This window comes from Falco punctatus (genome assembly GCF_963210335.1).
Source record: "Falco punctatus genome assembly, chromosome: 3".
Taxonomy (NCBI): Eukaryota; Metazoa; Chordata; class Aves; order Falconiformes; family Falconidae; genus Falco; species Falco punctatus.
This window is the reverse complement of record NC_137582.1, coordinates 62,447,591-62,470,495: the sequence shown is the minus strand read 5'-3', so window position 1 is coordinate 62,470,495 and position 22,905 is coordinate 62,447,591. Positions and strand designations below refer to the sequence as shown.

The 22,905-nt window shown below is 42.8% G+C and overlaps 1 protein-coding gene across 3 annotated transcripts in view; it reads right to left on the bottom strand.

Moving 5' to 3' along the window:
• Positions 1 to 22,778, bottom strand: part of CIDEA (cell death inducing DFFA like effector a) — a 33,732-nt gene extending 10,954 nt beyond the window's left edge. Inside the window, exon 1 of one of the 3 annotated variants that reach the window (XM_080378138.1) lies at positions 14,299 to 22,778. Coding sequence is in view for 1 of the 3 variants with exons in the window: in XM_080378137.1 (XP_080234263.1) it covers positions 3,451 to 3,488 (38 nt within the window). In the remaining 2 variants the exon portion in view is untranslated. The other 2 variants (XM_080378139.1, XM_080378137.1) reach the window with 2 other exon arrangements.
• Positions 22,779 to 22,905: the final 127 nt, after the last annotated feature.

Genomic DNA, 22,905 nt, shown 5'->3' with positions numbered 1-22,905 from the left:
AGCCTATGAAGCTTCAACCAGTTTTGAAAAAAAATCACAAAATAAGACTCGTTTGTGCCCTAACGTACCAAAAGTAGTTAAATGAAATGAAAATTAAGATCAAAGTTCATAAATGCATTGTGTTGGAGCAGGCCACCAGAGAGGCTGGAAGAATTTAAACCACTTCCTAAAAGTGTTTGAAGTTTTCCTAGGCAATCACATGTTTTAATAGTGACTGTTTAGGTTCCTTTAGGTAAAACTGAGGGCGTAGTACTGGTAATTGCCTACTCCCACACCAAGGTACAGACCTGCTCCCATCTACACCTAGCAACAGTTTTTTGCTGCCACATTACATTGGTTAATTCAATAGCCAGCTTGCCAAAAATCACCCTCCACACAACACCTAGAAAGGACTGATCTCCAAGAAGTCTTTTAAAAAGGGAGACAAAATATTGTCTCCGACACTCCTGGACTTTACCACCTGTATACCTTTTGCTCCTTAATACCAAATGGCACAGGGGGTGGGAAAGGGATGCACCCCCATTTTGTTCTCCCAAATAGGTATAAAAGGTCAACTTTATGTAGGAAAGTCTACTCTTGGAGACTTTCACAGGGAGGGAGTGAAATGTCAGTTTCTTTCTGCAGCCAGAGAATGAATACAGGGATTCCTAGAACAATGATGAAATGGTATAAAGTTACTCAACTAATAACATCCCAGTCACACCTTTTGTGCAAGTCCACATTAACTAGGGAGAATAACTATTTTTTCCAATCCTCTTCTCTGGTCTTTAGGCATATTCTTGGGATGCGCAGAAAGTCATTTTTGTGACTGGTCAGATTGAAAGCAGAAAATAAATTAATTGCTGAAACTATCTGAACTGCCTTTCTACAGGGCTTTGAGCTATTGCCTTTCCTCTGTACACCAAAGTCTACCTTCTTTGGAAACTCCTCAGCATTATCGGAGCTTTTATTTTTTTAAAGGAGGGGGATGTTCAACAGTTTTATTCTAGCTCAAGCTACTACTTTCTTGGTAGTACTGTCTAACCATTAGGTTCCAGGCTTTCAACAGTTTGCATATATATACATACAGCTGGCGGAAGTCTGTCCTTCTTGTAACAAAGCTGGCGATGATGAACAGTCAGTATGGTTTTCAGGACACAGGCACTGTTTCAAAATTAAAGGGCTAACAAGCACTTTCCTCCTGGAGAAGGGTAAAGACCAGGGAGGAAGACAAGGTGACAGAGTAGCACTGACAAAGATATTGAAGCTTCACAAAAGGAAGGCATACTAGGACAGGGCATGTTTGTTAATCTCTTCACTGACTTAAGTCTCCCAATTACCCCACTGCTCTGTGGGCAGGTCCCATTGTGAATCACTCAAGTCTTTTCCTCAGATACAAAGCCTGCTCATCTACCTTGGGGCTGGTGACTCCTCTTCACAGGGCACTCTGATGTTAGAAATCACAACACTCAGGATTCAAGAGACAATGCTTTCAGAGCTAGTTACCTGCTGTTCCCTCTCGCACACTTGAAAACTAGCACATAGAATAGCTACTTAAGTGGTATATGTGACAGTACTGCCAAGACAATTTTCTTTTTTTGTGAGGACAATAAAAGCCGGTCCTGTTGAACAGTTTTCTTTCCCATTCCTTAAGCCGAGTTGTCATTCACAAAACACAAAGCATAAGAAAAAAGCCAAAACATACATCCTGATACACAGCGTTAGGTGTACAACTCATGGGCAGGGGCTGAGCCAACACAGTTCACCTCCAGCATTAGCACAGCCAACTATACAAGCCATGTTTTGCAGCTCTGAGCAGCATTTTCTTCAGGATTAAAGATCAATCACCTCACACTGTTGCATAGCTCTATCAGATGTAAAAAGTCAGAAAAAAACCCAAACCCAAAAAGAATAATAAAACAGGACTTCCATTAGCTCCACCAGACAGTCACTTAACAGAAGCCAAAGTCTCATTTAACAGTTATTTAACATTGATGCCATTTCACCTACATATCAATAAAACCAATCAATATAATCTTTAAACCAAGTCTGTTTATGAAGCAAGTCTGGGCTCCAGTGCAGGCTGAGGTTTCAGTTAATGAGACTTACTAGGAAACAAAAGCCAGTGTGATTAAAAAAAAGCCAGGTAAACAGAGTATAAACCCTTCAGTTTCTGATGCTATTGCTGAAAGCTTGTTTTTCCTTTATTCCCCCTCAGATGCCACAGACTCAAACAGGACAGCCTACAGTCAGGGCTCCTAGAAAGATCCCTTTTTGCTGCAGTTGTCCTCAGAAACCGGTCAAGCCAATTCATGATGCAGGGAAATCCTCTGATAGATTGGAGTTACCAAAAAAGAACTTCCTATTAAAAGACGATCAAAGTCAGGAAATAAGTGGTGGAAAGGAACATACTGAGGTACAGTCAGCTTTATTAGAAAGTTGAGTGACATGTTAGACAGAGACAACTCCACTCCTGTTTTACTATTCTTTGAAGCCAAAAGAGTCAATCCATAACTCTTCCCTAGAAGAGTGAAGGATGCTATGTCAGTGGAAGATGCAAAAATGTTTATAATTGAAAGAGCAAATATCTTCAAACTCTAGTGTGTTGTCCAGTTTGGTATAACTACAATATTGCTACAGGGATGCGCAGACACTGCCCTAGCCATTCAGCATATTTTCACAGCTGGTGGGAGAGAATTTTTTTGTTGTTGTTGAATCCAGGTATTAAAAGCCTCCCTTGAGCCCTGTACATACATTTCACTCTATCTTTGTTTGCAGTATGCCTCATATGTTTGCCTAAAAATGTGGTGCAACTATCTTCAGCCTCACTCAGAAAAATCAATGTTGCACAACCACGAGTGGCTTCAGAATATGGCACGGTTTGGTTTTGAGGTTAGAGTTCACAGGCAAATGACAACAGCAGTAACAGCAAAGCAAGAAAAGGGAGTCAGAAATTAGTCAGACAGGGTCTGACCAGGCTGCAGACTCTGTTTCCCCGCTAAAACATTATCTGCAGAGATACCAGAACCGCATCTAGAAGTAGATGCATTTTTGAACGGTGTACAGAACTGTACTTCTATGGATGTGGTTAGCACGCGGTGCCCGCTGCCACCGAGTACAAGTGACAATACCAACTACACCGAGGCTCCGCACCTGACGCTCAGGCTGTTTGCGCACACCTGCCGAGAGGTGAACGCATCCCAGCAACCGCACCGGGGAAAGGAGCTCAAACCGCAACGCTTCTGCTTGCGCGTCCCTCGGCAGCCCTTCGTGCGGGGCTCGGAAGGCTGCGAGAGCTGCCCGCCCGCCTCTCCCACCCCGCGTCCATCAGGTTTACCCCCGCCCCCCCGCGACCAGCCCTCACGCCCAGCCTGGAAAGCGCCCTTCGCTCCTGAACAGCCGGAGCCGACAAACGCAGCGACGCGGAGCCGGTTCTTCCCCGGCCCCGCCGCCGCCGCCCCCCGCACTCACCGCGCCAGCGAGCCCACGTACTCCCGCACCGCCTCCATGGCCGGCCCGGCCGCGGCGCCGCCCGCGGCGCTTAAGTGGTGCGGGAGCGGCCCCGCCCCGCGGCGCCGGGAGCCGAGAGCGGGCGGCGGGGCGGGGCGGGGGGTGCGGGACAGGGGGCGCCCCGCCCCCGGCAGCGGGTCACGGCGGCGTTGAGCCCCGGCTGGATTTACAGCTTGGCCCGGCACCGGGAGCGATGGCAGGTGCCGGACGGCGCGCTTAGGAAGGAACGTTTCTGTAGGTGCGCTTTGCCCTATGATTTACCTGGCAAAGGAGCAAGGAGAACCGCGTTTGGTGTCCGAGTTACGTACCACATACTAGCTAGTTACAGCTGGTATAGCGACAGTGGAAGCCAATCTCTTCTGAAGCCTCTCAGCGTTAGGGCAAATCAACAGATTAAGTGTCTCTGCTTCCGATTTTAGAGCCTGTGAATAAGCTTATGGATTGGATTAATGTATACCATAGCTTCAGTGGAGGCATTCAGTGTTATTCCTACAGGCAGGGGAGCAGCAGCTTCTGTTTACCAAGCAGGTACAAAGGCAGCTTTCCTTTTCATGTATGCCTGTGGACACAAGTACAGTATTTTTTGGCTCTGAATCCAAGTTGTTTCTCAGAGCTGTCCAATCAGAAAACAGAGGAAAACCAGGGAAAACATAACCAAGAGCCTCAGAACCTGCCTCTTGGGCAACAGCCTGGCCCAGGAAACATGGTCACTTCAGACCAGGGAAAGACCCCAGAGGCCCCAGCACTCAGGTTACCCCCAGGGTCAGGAATATGTAGTTACCTGGATTGTTTTTCCTGTGCCAGCCTGTCAAGGGCTGGGAGCGCCACTCACAGCGTTTCTTTCTTTACTCTCCAGGCTTCTCTAGCAGGCAGGCTGACCCCTGCCAGATGCCTTCAGTCCTCAGCTTTAGGGCCCTTATAAGCCATTAAAAAACAAACAACTAACCTTTTAGTCCAGGGCAAATTGTTTTCTTGGATGCCATCTCTTTCACAGCCTAGTGGAGTAAATAGTTCCTTCCCTCAGAGCAAAGCTTAAACCAACAAACTTCCTACTGAGATGCTGAGCCCAGACTTTTATCTCTTCCTCCTCAGGCTACTTAGGGCTTGCAGGTGTGTGGGCACATACACCCCCCCCACACACACCTCCCCACACCCACCTAATACATTAACCCTTTCTTTTCCTGTTTTCTATGACATTTAATTTTGTTACGGTTCTGCAATTTGTCCCTGACAATACATCATGGAGGGTGGTGAATGGGGAACAGTAAATAGTTCTCTGGGCGCTGAACTCCAAACTGCCTGTTTTCCCCTGGATTTGTGTCTTGTGGTTGATTGTGGGCCACAGGTGAAGTTATTTATGCAAAGTGGCATGTTTGTAAGGAATTCTTACCAAGTGTTTATCTAATGTTAAAAAACTTGTGTATACACTGCAGCTTTTACTGCTGTTGAGGCAGAAAATAGGGGAGAAGGAGAAGATGTTTTGTCAGATGGTCTGTCTCTTCCTACCCCTCTGTGTGGAAAAGAAGGGAGAGTACCCCCTGGAAACCATATGGAAATTGTAGTAACTTTTTTTCTGAACAAGCCAGGTCACAAATGTCTGGAGGAGGTGGAAATTTTGGCCTTGCAGAAGCTTAGCTTTCCTCCAGTCGCATGCCTCTTCCCAGAGGTCTCTGCAGAGACATCCAACCAGTGCAGTCACTGCCAAGCAGCCCCCCACGATGACGTAGCCAGTGCAAGGGCTGCCACAGCTCTAAGGCAGGGACATGTTCCTCCAGCAGCACTACTGCTTGTCATAACTTATACAAACACAGCTGTTGACTTAGGAGTAACAGGAAAAACATGTCCTTTTGAAGTCTTTTCTGATCTGTAAGGAGAGGAGGGTATTACCTGTGGTTTCACAAGCTATGCTAGTGCTCCCTTTTTTTACTGAGCAAGCAGCAGTAAAACCATCAGATGGGTAAAATCACCGACCTAGGATCTGGGCATCTCAGCAAAGGAGTGTCTTTAAACACCAGTAAGACAGCGTGCAAATAAGATGTGTGCAGAACCTACTGAGGAAAAGTATAAGACAGTAACACAAGCCAAGATGGGCAGGCCAAGGCAAAAAATGAGATCTCATTAAAAAGGGATGTGACAAGATAACATTCAGTATAAGGACACCAGCTGTAAGAGGCAGAATCATCCCACTCTCTTACAGGGAGGGGAAATGAACCGTAGGTTGAGGTGAGGAGGCCAGAATACTTAGCAACATTTTGCTTCAGTCATCACTGAAAACATTAATCATGCAGGGAACAAAGTACATGGCTGATGTTGAAGGGAGTGAACACTAGAGGTGGAGTTAAATAAGCAACTGTGTTAATCCCTCTTACTAAATTACTGTCTTGCTGCCCCTTTGCTGAGGTGCAGTGACTGACTGCATACGTGTTACTTGTCCACTGCAGTTCATGTTAAAAAAGTTTGCTTAAGTCACTCCTCACGGGGGTCACATTGCTATGAATAAAGTCTGCACATGGAATATTTAACAGGGAGGAGAAGGCACTTGAAATAGTTTTGCATGCAATTTCACATTGGTGAGTGCGCAGTATCAGACCAGATTTTCCTTACCACCCTTTAAGAAAAAAGTTGACAAATTGCAACAAACACAGAGGAAAGTGGGAATGATCGAGATCTGCAAAACATGGTATATGGGCTGTATAGTTTGGGAAATAGAAAGACTGAGTGGAGATGTGAATCACGGGCTGCGATGATTGTAGAGAACACTGTGAAGAAGAATAGAATTACTTTTTCTTTATGCCTACAGGGGCATATCCTGTAGGAAAGGAGAATTAAGCTGTTCATTAAGAAACATTTCAACTCTAAGGTAACTGTTAGGTGTTGGGATCAGTTGCCTGCTGAAGATGTGAAGTCAATTAGACACAGGCATTTCTTGGACCAGTATTCAAACTAAAGACAAATCAGGACACCACCAAGGATCTGTTTGGGTGTTCCTTCTGTTTCTCAAAGCTCTGACAAATTACATGAGTGAGATTAATGCAGAATAAATTGTTTCTGTACCTTGCTTCCCTTGATTTAAGAGGGGAGTGCAGAGGTACAGCAGCCTTAGCAACAAAGGTAATAGATTACAAGGCTCAGCTTCAATTTGCAGAAGCTAACCTGTTCAGTCTTTCTGCCCTTTCCTATTTTTGGCTAAGGGTGATCCTGACTGCTGTTAGAACCACTCTTGTGACCACCCCTAAGTAAATTAAATTATTTTTTATGCCTTCCATAGCGACCCAACTTTCTATTCTTCACTGTGTCCTCAAAATAACAGTATTTTTTTCTGAACTGATTTTGCTGTTCAGCAGGTTTCTATCTCCACTGTCTCTGATTCTGCTTTATTTCTGTCAGGCTGTTCATGTTAAAAATTTGGTTGTTCATTCTTCATATTTATATTAAGTGCTACTATACCACCACTGAAAGTTTTTAAGAGCAAATTAGACAAGCATTTGTCACAGAAGGCTTAGATTCAGCTGATTATTTTGAGATAAGACTGTGGAGTGAAAGATCTCATGAGGTTGATTTCTATCATTTTCCATCTATTTCAGATTCTTTGTTAATGAAACTATTATTTTATAATGCCTAACAGTTTTGCAGGAGTCACCAAATATTTTTATTAGCTTTATAAGAGGGAATGAGGCTCCTCCTAAAGGTGATCTCGCTGCTCCGCAAGGCCATGCAGAAGATGCCGGGAACATTTTTTTGTACTAATTAAAATCCTCTGCAATTGGCTGGAAATGGCTTTGTGGCAGGCAAAGTTCCCAAGCTGAAAGCCCTGATTGAACTGCAGTGAGGTAACAGTCCCAGAAAAAGGTTCTTTTATATGAGATTTCATGGGTGGGTATTTTGTTTGTTTTGTTGTCTTCTTTTGGTTTTCAATAATTTTAACAATAAGATCAAGACAGTGTTGATGGATGGGCACATTTGTATACATGGGAAAAAATACCCTGCCAAGAGTATTTCAGTGGTGTGAAATTCTTTGAACAGAAATCTAAATTTAGATGTTTTATAGTTAGACAGGATATTAAAATCAGAACTTCAGGCTTTGCCCTCATTTACCCTCTTTGCCATACTGTATGTTTGAATGAATTGCAGAAATTTGTGGGCAGCATTTAGATGAAAGCTGACTTATTGAGAGCTTCATTGTGACAGCAGTAATGAAAAGCAGAGACGTTGCCCATGAGATTCATTATTGAAGATAATGTACTGGAAATCAATATTTCTTTATTCTGATCATGCCAAGGATAATCTGAACTCTTATTTTACATTTCAGGTTGCAACTTCAAAAATGTATAAGCTCCAAATAAAACTAAATCACGGTTGATTTTTTTTGCTTGTTTGTTTCTGACATTTTTACAGTTTATTACTGTTTAGTGATGCTCCCTACAGGAAGAAAAGAAAATATTATTCAGAAAGAAATACGATTTTTTATTTTATAAGCATCTAAATTCTATTTCATGAGGCTTTTTGCCACAAAATGAGAAGCTATCAAGGGTGGAATTGTCCCATAACTGCACAGCGGTACATGTAACAACTTCTACAGCAGATCTTGAAGAGCTTCAGACTCCAGGCAACACTCCAGAAATACCAATCCCCAGACTGAACTGTGAGTTCACGCTTCTTTGGTAGCAGCACTAATTAAGTAAAAAGGTAGATTTAAAAAATCTTCTTAGACAAGGAGTATCTCTAGCTTATGTCTTATGTGGCATGCTTTCATGATTTAATAAAAAATAACAATTATTGTGTTTTGCTTTTATCCAAAATATAAAGACTAAGGTAATAATAGTCAGACAGATTAATGAGCGACCTTCCTGAGGGCCCCACTGCATTTAAATCAATGAGTTTTAGCCCGTGATGTGTTGACCTATGAGCTTGATCAGTCATTTTCAAGGGGTACACAAACAGGAACTAGATTCAGAGGTGCTACACAGTAACCTATGTGGACGTGAAATTTCCAAAACAACTCTACTAGGAAATTTTTAGGGATCGCATATTGAAACAGACCGACTTACTTGCTATGACTCACCACTTTTAAATTCTGCTCAGGTACTTTCACTCTGGATAAAAAGGCTCTTGTTAAGCTGTGAGACCTCTCAAAGTCAAGCGACTGTCAGAGCTAGTTTGGAGTCCAAGCCTGACTCAGGAGCTAAATGCCTTCTGACCAGAGCTGGCCTGCCTCTCTGCCCATTCCTGCAAAATATCCAGTCAGCTTTCAGACTCTAACAGTTCTTTTTTTATACTCTGACTATTTTCTTATGTGTGTAGCTGTCTTTTATAATCCCTTAGGAACAGTAGTAGTTGTTAGCCATTGGGTTGGTCTGTGGTGCACCCAACACCCACTGGTTTCCTTCAGGTGTGCCTTCAGGTGGGTCAGGCTGCAGGAGGGGAATGGGTTTACGCTGTAAGGATGATATTTTCCAGAACTGAACAAGTGGGCCTCACCGTTCAGCCCTCGCTTTCTACCACCACTTAACTGCAGCTTCCTGCCTGTGGTGGCCTTGGCTCCAAAGTCCTTGTCCTCTCCCACTCCATAACCTCAGACTTCTGTTTGTGCCTCCCCCACCGACCCGGTGTAGTTGTCTCCCGGCCTGTCTGCCCTTCAGCTTTGGCTTTTCTGGTTTTAACTCTGACCATTGGGTAATATGCCTGACAAACCCAATTAGTGTGGGTCAGACACTCCAGAACACAAAGTTATCACACCCTTTCACTTGTGGTGAGGCTAGAGTAGGTGAGCATTGAGAATAAGTCTGGATGATTCTTGAGAAATCACGCCATTTATCACTTTGCTCCAACTGGGCATGTTTTCCTGGTGGTCTACCATCCAAGTAGCACCCAGCCTGATCTTGCTTAGTTTCTGAAATGGAGTGGAACACGTTAAGGAGGATATGGGGCTGCCAGCCTTATCTCATGGTCACATTTGAGCCCTTGTCTTTCTGACAGGTACTAGGGGCATATTACTGCGACTGCAGACCTGATAAGAGAGCTCTTAAACACACCCAGAGCTGGAATATCAGCTGTCCTATTCACCCACACTCCCATGATGAGTGACTGAGAATGACTCTGTTTCTGTGACGCCTTATTGCAGAGTAACTTTGGAGCCAAAGGGCAGGCATGAGTCTGGATGTCAGTCATTCTGCTGGCTTCCACAAGGTTCAAAAACTCACGGTTACAGCTCCATTCACGCAGCAGTGATCACAAGTTTCTTCCACGTGAGTCACCAAGGTTAAATACTTCATCATTGTTTTGTCACCTTTGGACATGCGTGTTATGTAAATTAGTCTCTTCTGAAATGCCACTGAACTTCTGTACAGTTATATGAAATCTTCATTTTATGTGTAAAATATAGTATGTTGAAAAAATATAACTACTGCTTGGGTCTTTACAAATCTGAAATTAGGAAGGGATTTCTTTGGAATCAGAGTCTGTAAAATCTTCTGGATGCTTTACAAAGGTACCCCAAAACATCCTGAGGGCCTCAAGTTGTATGTGTACTTATTGTTTGGGTGGCTAAACCCAACATAATTCCCTGGAATCTGAAGATCTGTTTATTACAGATCATCTTAGGTTGATCATGAATTGTGATGGCCTCAGGAAAACTTATTACAATTAGATAGAGGCTATTTCATCCTAGGCGAAGGATAGTGCTCTCTTGTCACAGCACTCTCTAAACTAGCCGGCTGCAACAAGGCCTTTTACCACCTCATACCAGCATACTCTTCATGCCAGTCCCTCTGCTGCCTTCTCCTAGTCTCTCCTCACCCAGGGCACACTTTCTCTCTCTGCTTCTTCCTCAGCTGCTCTCTCTTCAGTGACTCTCAACCACTTCACTTAACCAGCCACAGCTGCACCTTATCTACATCAGCCAACCCGCTGCCCCTGAAGCCAACCCACAGTTGTATATTATCAATGCTAATTAACCCAGCTTCGTTCCTCTACACTCTCTGATGGAAAACAATCCATTCTTGATCAACTGGTAGAGGGATTAATGTAAATGTGGTTGAAGTAATCATCTCTAGAGGAAATCTGAAGAAGAGCTGTAACTTTTCTGTGTGGTATGATTGCCTGGCGAAGAGTTGCCGGGGAAGTTACATTCCAGTTATTTTGCTAGTGTTAGGAGCTTGATAAACAATTCTGTATTTGCAGTGAGAGCAAAAGTCTGAGGTGGTTTTGCATACATATGTCCCACTGGCTTGGAGTCACTACACTTGCAGACTGTGCTGAGCATGCCGCTCCTTCCCATGGAAATAGATTTCACATCCCCTTTACAAGCAGCCAACTGTGTCCCTTCCTTCCCTCTGCAATGCTGACTGAACACTGATTTATCAGATTGTTGCTAAGCTTCTGTACTCTTGCTTATAGGTGGTTACTCTAAAAAGAGGATTTGTCCTCCTGTTAGAACAGATCTATTAATCTGGTCCTCTATAGCTTTTCTCATCTCCATGGTGTCATACCTTTTTCTCCCCCAGGTAGACATATACACATATAACACTGTGTGAGATAGCATTAGATTCCTATAATCAGCTCCATGTCCGTATAGTTGGAGGGAGTTGAGCAATGACACGAAATGTTACCAATCTTTTATTAAAGGAGACTTAAACTTCTTTCTGCCCTCAAACCCAGATAATGTTATTGGCCCCTCTGAACACAACAGAAATCTTATAACAGCTTTTTGAGGCTGAAGAAATTTACTTACTTTTATAACTTGCATGATACATGTACATACTTACATAACAGCTGTAGCCTCTTAATTTCATAAGTAATTTCAATTAATTTCATTATGAATTCCAATTAATTAATTTCATAAATTCATTCATTCAATTTCATAAAAACATTAATTTGTTGGAATTATGCAAGGAAACCTTCCACATGGTCAATGGAGATAGTTCTTGTGGAAGGTCAGAAACGCAAACAGATAGTTCTTGCGGTAGTTAATTCTCTATTCATCTGACGGATTTTCTGTTCAGGCCCAGCTGAGTGGGTTAGCAAAACAAAGACAGATGGCAGCAGATTATTTCAAACGCTTCTTTGTTAGTGGGTAATCAGTACAGATTTCTCCCCCCTGCCCCCTTCAGTTAGGGCTCAATGTCCATTAAGTAAATGGAAAGACTCATATTGATTTTGATGGGCACTCAGCCAAGGCCTCTTGTCTCAACAACTTTCTCAGCTAAACTTTGGCCTACTCATCATTTTTTAATATTTTGGAATTGGTTTTTTTTTTTGTTGTTTTTAAAGAAAGAAGAAAGCAATGATGATGTTGTCACTCTTGGGGGACTACTGGGAGAAAGAACAAACCGTACTTTTATATGGACAATATACTGCCATAAGCATATCCAAGGTAAAAGATCATCCTGTTTTAAATCAAGGAGTTTTATGCCAATTAAGTTCAATTTTTAGGAAAAGCATAAGGATGAGGGATCTGGCTGAAATGTGTGCTCTGGCTGCCTTCTGAGCTCCATCCCCTGGAAGAGGTCAATGAGCAAGCTGTGTTTGTGCTGAGTGCAGACCTGGAAGCTTGGATCTGCTCAGACTGGATTCTCAAAGGCTCTTGGCTACAAATGTCTTGCAAAGGCTTTGGCCATCTTTGCTGAGATTTGCCAGATGCTGCCTACTTGCTTCCACTTTGAGACACACTTTATTAGGCCCATCTGTCATCTTGGTCTAAAACTTGTTGCTGTCCCTGGGAGAACCTTGTAGAGATTGGTTGTATTTCATGTTATTTTCACAGATCTAACTCAAGCACCGTACCCTGTTCCCACACATTAACTTTGTTCACATCTAATTGTCTTTTCTGCAAAGCACATTCCTTTTCTGTGATGCTGACTCTTCCCTATCAGTGTCAAATGTCCATTTTGCTTTTTACAGTGGGTACATGTAGATCTATGATCCCTTAGAAGGAATCCTGTCTCAGATTATGTGTTTAGCCCTTCCATCCTAAGGCACATACTCTTAACAGCCCAGAAGCATTAAGTATGCAGTGCCTGTGTATTGCTTGACAGAGGCTGCGTGGCTATGCAAGCATTAACCAGAGGTGTGTGCACAGAAATTAATTCCTCTCACGGAGCTCAAGGAGAGCCATAGGGCAAGGATTTACAGCGCTGCTCTCGTGCTCCTGTAGTGCAGCACATCGGCAGTGCCAGAGGTGCACAGCGAGGCCGGACTGGGATGGATGGGGAACGCCGGTACGCATGCAGCGGGCGCCACGGGCACGCGTGGGTGCGGGGCACCGAGGCCATCCCGGTGTAGGACTGCCCTCTGTTGGCGACACGGCCGGCTGGGTGAGCTCCAGGGAAGGGGGCTTGTGCCGGGGCAGGGCTCGCGGTAGGGCCAGTTACAGCTCCGCCATCCCCGAGCTGCGGGGCGGTGCGGGGTGGCCAGGCAGCCAGGTGCAGCCCCAGGCAGCAGCCGCCTAGTCACACTGGAGACGTTTCAGGGCAATAAGAGCGGAAAGGGATCAAATGTTGCCAGATCGGTAACCGCATCAGAATTTGTTAGACTGCTTCTGTACAACCCTGAGAAGGAAATACATAGACACCTAAGGGTCTCGTGTATGCACCCTGCTCGTTTCTTCATACAACTCTAAGCAGACAGAAACAAACACAGTCTTCAGGATTTGCAGAAAACAATCTGCTTTTGCATGGCCTTAAGCCATCATATGTACTTGCCACCTAATACATCAGCACATGCACTGGCTGTTTGCTTTAAAAAGGGATTGAATGCAGGTGTTTTGTCATAGCCTCTCAGTTGTGCACAGGTGAAGGCATCTGAAATGTCCCCAGCTGCATGAGGCAGAACAGACTGAATAACCAGTCTGAAAACAGGCCAGTTTAAAACTTCCAAATGTAAGTCTTTTCAGAGCCAGCTGCTCCACTGAGCATTCTTGATCTGGACACTGGTCAGAGATATGCTGTATCATACTGTGCTGTTTGCCCTCTGCCTTTGACAGCCCATTTCACTACTGAACAGAATTGGGATGAACGGAAATTTGCCCACCTCTGAAATTGAAATCCAGAAGTGTTGGTAACTGCCAAAAGGCATCTCTCTCAAATGTCATGTGTAGTATCTGTGTGGGTTTACAAATGTTTAAAGATTCAACAGGGTTGCTGCATAGTTATGTTTGTTTTTAATGACCTGCTTTTTAACTTCTCTCCCTCAAAGCCTTTTATACAGATAAAGAACAGAAAAAAATATTTGCCAAGATCTGTTGTTTTCTAAAAAACAGAGACAGCAGTCCAAATTCAACGTGGGTAGGAATAAAAGGTTTCTGTTGGTTAAAATTGACTTGCATATTTGCTATCCATTATTTTCTATATACCAATATACTTGGCTGTCAGCAGGTGGCTCTGTGTTAAGAGCAAGCTCTGATCTTGACGCATGCACAGAACTGGAACTGTTTCAACCAACCTCTTATTTTTTAAGCCAACAGGAAAATAATAAAGGCTTATGATTTGTCCGTTAGAAATCTTGTTATTTCTAGATTTGTTACAGGAATATATTTGTTAGAGGAAAGGTAAGTAAATGAAAATCTCTTGCTTGAAGGGAACAGTGGCAGTGCTGACATTATGCTGCTAGAGGAAACATCCAGTCATTTTAAGAGTAGCCATGTCAGCTCTGCTAGATAGGCAACTAGGTTTTCAGGTATTACATCAAGGATTTTATTTCTGTTTGAGGGTTTGGCGTTTTGTTTTCTTTTTAAAATCCCTGCTGCTTACATAAAGGACACGAGTCACTGAACGACAACAGTGTTAGTGGAAGCACTGAAAGTTAGGATCTTACCTATTTTACTGCGGTAAATGGGAATTCTTCCATTTCTTTCAGTGTGAGTAAGATTGGCTCCTTGGTGCCTCATAGGATCAGGCTGAGGGTTGCTGCAGTGGCTCTCTGGCAGGGCTGCAGATCAGATGGTGTCTGAAGCTAATCCAGCTGCAGCAACAGCTTAATGAATATATAACAATACGTCCTTGTTTGAAGTTGTTTGTGTAGCTATCAAAATGACATTCATGACCTAGCACAGCAAGCTTTGCAGCTACTGCAGGTGAAGGGCAACTCAGGGATCCCCTGCACCAGGAGTTGTGTATGTGACTTGTTTCCCAGTTTGACATTTTTCAGTCTTTCTTTGGAAACTGAAATTGTGTGCTCCTCTGCACATGTGTCTTGTCCAAAGAAAATGACAATTTAATTAGACAATCAATGTAACATGTACTGGATAAACAAGAGGAATGTGCTTTCCCAGTATTTCTGTTATCTTTGTTCTTATTTTAACGGTGGGCAGTAGCTGTCTTTCGTAAGCAGGTGAGAGGATCCTGTGCGGAAGTATATTTAAGAGCCTTTCTGAACATATGAAAATAGTGAATTTGAGTTAGGTTCTGTGCAAGACAACTGACTTATACTGGATGACTGGGCTGTGGAGAGAGTATGGTGTGTAAGGAGGGGGCACAAAAGGAATAATAAGTTTGCCATAGCTAAATATTCCTGGCCATTTCCATAGTTCAGCATAAAGGTTGAATGAAATGTACTTACAGCACTTATGCTGAAGGTGTTTTGGTCTGTTTCATGAGATTCAGAAAGAAATTACATCCTTTTCTGAAATTCCATTCTGACACATCTTCCAGTCATACCAATCCTGTTCCGTGACATTCTGCTTGACAGTTAATTATTTATTTGTAATTAGAGCTTTACTTTCCATTTTTTGGTGGTGGTGATGGTGGGGGATTTTGGTTTGTTTTTAGTATTCTACTTCACGTAAGTTATTGGTTTACCTAAGGTAAACCTGAAGTGAGACTTTAAAGAAGCAAAGTAGTAAATCGGGTTCTTGAGGTTCTCTTTGTACCTTGCTTTTCAATATACCCTCGCAATGACAGAGAGCTACTGCCCATCACATTACTGTCACACTGCATTGCAAAGAAGAGTTTTCCAGTCTTTTGGTTACGGACTGGTGCTTCCCAGTGCATGTTGTTCACTTTGCTCTTTTTAAACTTTAAAACAGTGGAGATCAGTTTAGATCTCTAGGTGTCCCAGGGGACAGCTGTTTACTGCTAACATCTGTATGCTGATGGTGCTTACTTTCTTTTTAGTTTGTGTCTTGGAAAAGATGTTGTCAAAGGGTCCTGTGACAGCCACTGAGGAGGACTTGCATAATCACAGAATTGCTGAGGTTGGGAGGCAGCTCTGGGGATTGCCTAGTCCAGCCCACCTGCTCAAAGCAGAATCAACTAGAGCAGGTTGCTCAGGGCCATGTCCAGTAGGGTTTTGAATATCTCCAAGGATAAAGACTCCATAGTCTCTCAGGGCAATCTGTGCCAGTGCCCAGTTACCATTCAAATAAAAAGTAAACAAACTTTTTCTTATATTTAAACAAAATTCTTATATTTCTCTTTGTGTCTGTTGCCTCTTGTTCTGTCACTGGACACGACTGAGAAGAGTCTAGCTCCATCTTCTTTACTGTCTCCTGCCAGGTATTAAAGTACTTTGATAAGATCCTCCTGAGCCTTCTCTGCTCAAGGCTAGACAATCCCAGCTCTCATAGCCTCTTCTCCTATGTCAGATGCTCCAAGCCCTTAATCGTCTTAATGGCCCTTTGCTGGATTTGCTCCAGCATGCCTATCTCTCTCTTGCACTGGGGAGCCTAGAACTGGACCCAGCACTCCAGATGTGGCCTCACTAGGGCTGAGCAAAGGGGAAGGACCACCTCATTCCACCTGCTGGCAACACTTCTCCCAGTGCAGCCCAGGACGCAGTAAGGTTTCTTTATGACAAGGACACATTGCTGGCTCATGGTCAACTTGTTCACCAAGACTCCCAGGTCTTTTCTGAAAAGTTGCTTTCCAGCCAGTCAGCTCCTGAAGTGTTCAGTACTGGTGCATGGGGTTGTTCCTCCCTGTATGTAGGATTTGGCGTGTCCCTTTACTGAACATCTTGAAGTTCCTATTTGCCCATTTCTCCAACCTGTTGAAGTTCCCCTGAATGACAGCAGAAATATCTGACATAACAACCACTCCTCCCAGTTCTGTATCATCTACAAATTTGCTGAGGGTGCACTCTGTCCCATAGCCTAGCTCATTAATAGAGAGGTTAATTGGTACTGGGTGCAGTATCAACCCTTGGGGTACACCAGTAGTGACTGGTTTCTGCTGGACTTTGAGCCACTGATCACAACCCTCTGGGCCCAGTCGTTTAGCCAATTTCCAACCCACTTACCTTGCCTGTACCTGCTCAGTTTGTCTGTAAGAATGTTACAGGAGACAGTGCTGAAAGCCTAACTGAAGCCAGGCTAAACATCAGCTCTCTCCCCCTACCACCAAGCCAGCCATCACACCACAGAAGGCTATCAGCTCAGTTAAGCATGATTTCCCTTTCACAAATTCATGCTGACTATTTCCAGTCACTTTCTTGTCCTTACTGTGTTTTGAAATGGTTTCCAGCATTATTTGCTCCACTACCTTCCCAGGGATTGAGGTGAGGCCGACTGGCCTGCTGTTCCCAGGGCCCTCCTTCTTGCCCTCCTTGAAGACAGGAGTGACATTTGTCTTTTCCCAGTGTTCTGGAACGTCCCCAGATCACCACAGCATTTCAAAGACAATCAAAAATGGCATCACAATGACATCAGGCAGTTCCCACTGCACTTGTACGTGCACTCCATCAGGTGCCATGGTATGTGTCAGGTTCAAGAGTGAGAGCTTCAGCTTCAAAGCAGATCCCATGGGAAGAAGCCTCACTGTGGCTTTTTCCAGGTTTTTCTTCAAAACAGATCTTATCAGCTTATCTTGGATGTGGCCAGCTGAACTCCTGGGGCGGGGAAGTGTGCTCAGGGCCCTGACACTGAATTTGTGAGGCTGGATATTAGGATAAACTGTCTGATTTGCAGGAGGAGTAAATGGGAAGTGGAATTCAAAGGACCCAGCTCTGGGTTTTGCACTTCTGCCAATGGGGAGAAGAAGAAAGGAACTATGCAGAATTTACAGGTTTTAATGAAATTCCACTCTTCTATGGCTACTATGAGTCACTTCATATATCCTTCATCTGAGAATCCTTTTTGCATGTACAGTTTGACTATACTGCTATCTGAATGGATTTACTACTTCTTGGTCTCTTTTGGATTTTGGATTTGGAGAACTGAGAACAGAAATAGCTTGATTAAAGCTCACACGCTTATACAACTAGCTTAAACGTGTACAACATGAAAGCTGTTTACAGACAGAACACCACAGGCTTTCTTTCTTTCTTTCTTTCTTTTATTATTATTATTTTTGTATTGATAATGTATATTTGTACCTAAAAATGACAACTTCACCATACTTGAGATTTTTTCCAATTTGTACACTTGTCTATTGATTTATGTGAACATTGATTTCTAGCATTCATTACAAAATAATGACAAACTTTTTAAAACTACACTTATATAGTACAGTACAAAACCAATGCTAGTTTCCAAAGGACAAAGAATAATATTGCAAAAGAGAAATACAGGAATGCAACACAGACATTTTTGAATTTTTAAAATGTGTTTTCATGATGAAATCTCTGTATGATGGAGATGAGCCTAAATTCAACTGATACCAGTGGCTGGAGAGCATTCATTTAAATTGCACATGCTTACATGAGGAATTAGTAAGGTCTTTGGTTTCTTGATCTGAAGTAGCTTATCAGATACATCATCTATCTTTGCCTTGACTTTATAAAACATCAAAAGGTAATTATTCTTAGCTTCCAATATAATAATTACAGAAGGATGCCTTGGACAAAACTATGGGTAAGCAAAGTCTATATTATAAGGTCTATATGAATTATAATGACTTTCACGTCTTGTTGGCTATTTCCAGATGTACACTTACGTTCAGATTTACTACAGACTAGCAAATCTGTGGGGGATATACTGGTGTAAATAACTGGCCTTAATCTCTTCTGAAGTCAGGTTACATCTGCAAGACTAATTCTTCCTCCCGCTGCTGTTTTATGCCTAAATGAAATAGTGCAGTGATACAGTACATCTGAAAAAATCTCTAGTAAAATATAAACTATTTTCTCCTAAACTTTGGAAACTCGGTGTTAAAAACTGGTGAGTCATTGTATGTTGCATATTTATTTATACATTTGAAAACTGAATGCGAAATACTAACATTCCATTCAAGAAGCATGTCTCATCCCTTCTACAAATAGTATATGATTTTCTACATGTATGTATAATAATGAGTACATTTATATGAGTTTCTGCATGTATGTATAATAATGAGTACATTTTACAGCGAAAGAATCATTAAAAGATTTGCTGTCTGGTATGTTAAACGTGACCCTGAGGTGTGCTGAGCAACTGAAATAACACTTCAGAATTACCCAGTCCCTCCAGAAATCCTGACTACATGTCACCTGATGGATATAAGTACTTGTATCACAGAAGGCTGTAAGCTGTTATTTCAGTACAAAGACAATTGATAGTTTTGCTGAGTTACGGTGATAGTCATGCTGTGTGTGCCCTGAGCTTCACAACATCGCCGAAGTTGTGCCCCCTTGTGCCAACAGAGGCTTTGGTCCCTGTTTTCTTAAGTTGGGTTCATTGGCATCGTCTGGTGGTACTGCTCAACAAGAGCAACATTAAGCAATGCCTGGCAAGAAAGAATATCTGTGTTTCTCAGGAGAACAATGTGTCGCTTATTGCAACAGACAAACAAAAGTGATGGAATTCCAATTTTAGTTCCATGTTGTCTGACAGCTGGCTAATAACGCTTGAATTCATTTCAAAATAGAAAAAACAGTATTTTCACCATGAATATATCCAATTCATAGTCTTATAAGTGAACCTTAATGTCATAGTATTTTGAAGGACTGCTGCATCACTGATACAGCAACAGTGCACGTTCATATATAGTTCTGCTTTCTCAAACAGCCTTAAATTCAAATACCACCATTGCATATTTATGGCTAAAAGAAAAGCACTGTTAAAAGACGCAGACCTTTCATACCTCAAGAGCTTTTCAGCTTAATGTGATAAAGTTTATCCCTTCCCTACTGACCTCTTTAATACCTAACATAACCTTTCTGTGCGAATGATGTGTCTGCAAGCCTTTTTACCTTCGCAAACATGTGAATAGATGTTTTAATTTCTGCTGATCAATCCTTTGAATTTGATTGTGACAGGTGGCTGGAGATACAAACACTCAGAAATTTTAAGATAATTTTTGTGACACTTTGCATGGCTAATTTGTAAATAAAAATCCTATTCTGGTTTCAAGTTTCATCTATTATATGTATGTATATATAAATAAAACATTGTTCCACTGTTCAATTAATACTGAAAAATAAGACTGCATGGAAGTATATGAATAGTATTTTTTTCAGATAGTATTGGCACATATCCATTAACACTGGTTTTGACTAACTGCTAGGGTTTCCTCCCTGGAGGAGGAAAATACTCCTTTTGGAGCTGATTAACGTTCCACGCTGCAAGCTGGGTGTTGCTGAGCTGGAGGAGGCTTTCCCTCCCTGAAATCAGATAGAAAGTTCTGCCTGTGAAAAATGGTGTTGGCTATTTTTTTCCTCCTGCAAACAGATGTAATTTCGCTGATTTATACAATTCATCTCAGCAAGTGTTGGCAAGAAGACTCAGCCCTCAATGTGGAATCCTTTTGTTTCAGTGAATTGGGAAGCAATAGTTTAAATGGCTATATTACAAAAATCCTGAGTATTCACTAGAAGAATAACACCTTTTATTAAAACTGAAAGTCAGTAGCTAATTGAAGAAAGCATAGTGTATTGGGTGGTGACCTTAACAGAGCACACAGTGTAATATGCATAAAAGGTTGCAGAGAATGAATGTAGAAATGCTGTATGTTGGGGTGGGCACTGAAGTATGCAGTGTGATTGAACAGATTTCAGTAATTGTATAAAAGTGACTGCAATTAAAGAGCCTTCTGCACTTTAATTAATTCTCGCGCCACCTGTATGAGGTGGGTCTCTGCCTTGTTACCAGGCTGCGCTGCAGTACATTGTATGCATGGATTTCATAGCAGTATACAAGGGAAATAGCACACAATTTTTTTTGTAACAAAACCAGTAACATTTAGTATGCCAAGATACAGAAGTCTCCTTCTCTGTGTTGTGAAGTACATACCTTCCCATTCTGTGACGAGGAAAGGCACACTTTGACCTCTGATCCATTTTACTCTACAATTCACTGCATAAATATCATGGACTGTAAAGTACAGAAGTACTAACCCACTATTGTATTTTAGAAGGAGCAAAACCCATGGAAATCCAGAGTTAGTGGCAACAGTTATTCCTCTTTTGAATAAAAGTCATTCTTTTGGTACTTGAACACAACATGCATATAAAACACAGTATCCCATAGTGCTATCATCATGTCTGGTGCATGGATTAAAAGAAAATGGAAATTCCTCTTTACACTGTTGGTGAATTATTTGTTGCATTCTTTGGTGTTGGAGAGATGTTTTATGGAAGACTTAACTGTAACACACTGTAAAATGGAAACTGTTGTAGGAACCGTAATTCTGACTTCTCTACTTTTTCAGTCTTGCTGATACAGCTCTGAGAGAGCACATTTTTGTGTACAGTTTCCCTACTGGCATAAAGGAAAAAAACAATTTAAAAATTGGCAGCTCTAGGAAGTTACCAGGAAAAAAGGTGTGGTCTGTTGTTAATTTGATATAGTGGCTTAAGTCTTACTTCATTATTCAGAGGTCCACTTGCACATCTCCTGTGCATACACGGAACAGATCCAGCCTTGCTGAGGGAAGAGCACAGCTCTAATACTGACAGCAGAATGGCTGGTGGTAAGTTGTATTTTTATTGCTTTAATTGAAGCTATTGCCAATAGGAATCACATTCTCGATGAAATATGGAGAATACTGCCTGTGGGCCCCTAGGCAAGTGCTCCAATACATGCAAATTTCTTTAATACGGTGAGATTAGCTAGTGTACTCAAGGGGAAAATACCAGTCCTTCAGCACATATGAAACATGCCGATACTTGTTCTGTAAAATCTGACAAGCTCAACAAAGACACACTTGCAAAGGAGTCAGCCACCGACCATTTTCCTGGAGTTTACAGATATTTCTGCTCTTTATTCTACCAGAAATCACCATTTGAGACCAGCCCAGCAAGCCTGGAGGTATAAAATGTTCTCCACCAGTGAGCTGGTGAGGGATGCAGACACAAACTGTTTGCTTTCAGAGGAAGTACCTGCCTTTCAGAGCATAGGCATCTTTGTGCCGGTGTTCATAAAGAAAAATCTTCATTTGTCTTGGATGCCTAATTACAGATGCACTAATGTACTCTGTAATGTATGTAGTGGAAAACAATCAAAACATTTTACAACAGCTGGTAGGGAAAAGAGTCTACGTTTTTCAGCATTTTGGGGGATTTAGGTTTCCGGCTGATGTGCTGCACTGTGTTACGAATGCTCGCACTCACATGGAGAGCTGCCAGACCACATGCTGAGTGAAGTTTCTTCTGGCTAGCAAGAAAAAAATGAAGGGAGGACAAACCACTCCAGTACATTTTGTTTCAGTCAGTATGTGTAGTCAAGTAGTTTTAAGGCTACACTTAGATGAAAATTTTGGATGGGCGTAACGTGGCACTATCTGTGAACAGAGCCGTCCTGCCTGCCCCCTCGCTACCCACTTTGGTGGCTGATGTCAGCTGTTCGTGGTGGCCGGGGGCTGAACTGGCTTGGGAAAATGATCTGTCTGTAAAATAAAACCTTTGTTTACTGGGGTACTTTACAGGCAGATCACTTCACTCATCTTGTCCACGGAAGGGTTCAGAAATGTTTGTACTGGCACATGGGCAGCAGAGGAGGTGGGGAGGCAGGGTTGCTGCTCCACATACACACTGCCAGTTTAACATACTTGAACTACAGCCCAAATAAAAACCCAAACCGCATCCTGGGCACAAATGAGAACTTGTGAATGGGTTTCTGCGCTCCCCCTGCCCACCGCTCTTGGCTCCCAGCTTCACAAATTGCTGGTGTTTGCCATTGAGGTCGATGCATAGATTTCCCTGCTTTGCCGAGCTCTAGGACACCAGCGCACACCAGCCCTAACTAGGTCAGAGACTTTCTTTGTAGCAGCAGGCTGACCTGCTGGGAAACCTCGCTGGAGCTGTGCAGCAGCTTCTCACACATGCTCCTCTCCCACAGCAGTGCTGGGGGGACGGGGTTAGGAGTGGGAGCGGATGAAGTGGGGCTAAGCTTCCACCACACTTGATCCCCTGCCAGCATAAGCCTCCTTACGGGGCTTACAGCCACAGCACAAGTCTGAGTAAAGCCCCGGCTGCTCCCATGGCTGCCAAGGCTAAGCACCCTGGGATCAGAGCAGTGTCACCAAGCCTGGCATGGGTCACTCAGATCTCCACTGTGCTCAGAAAGTGGGG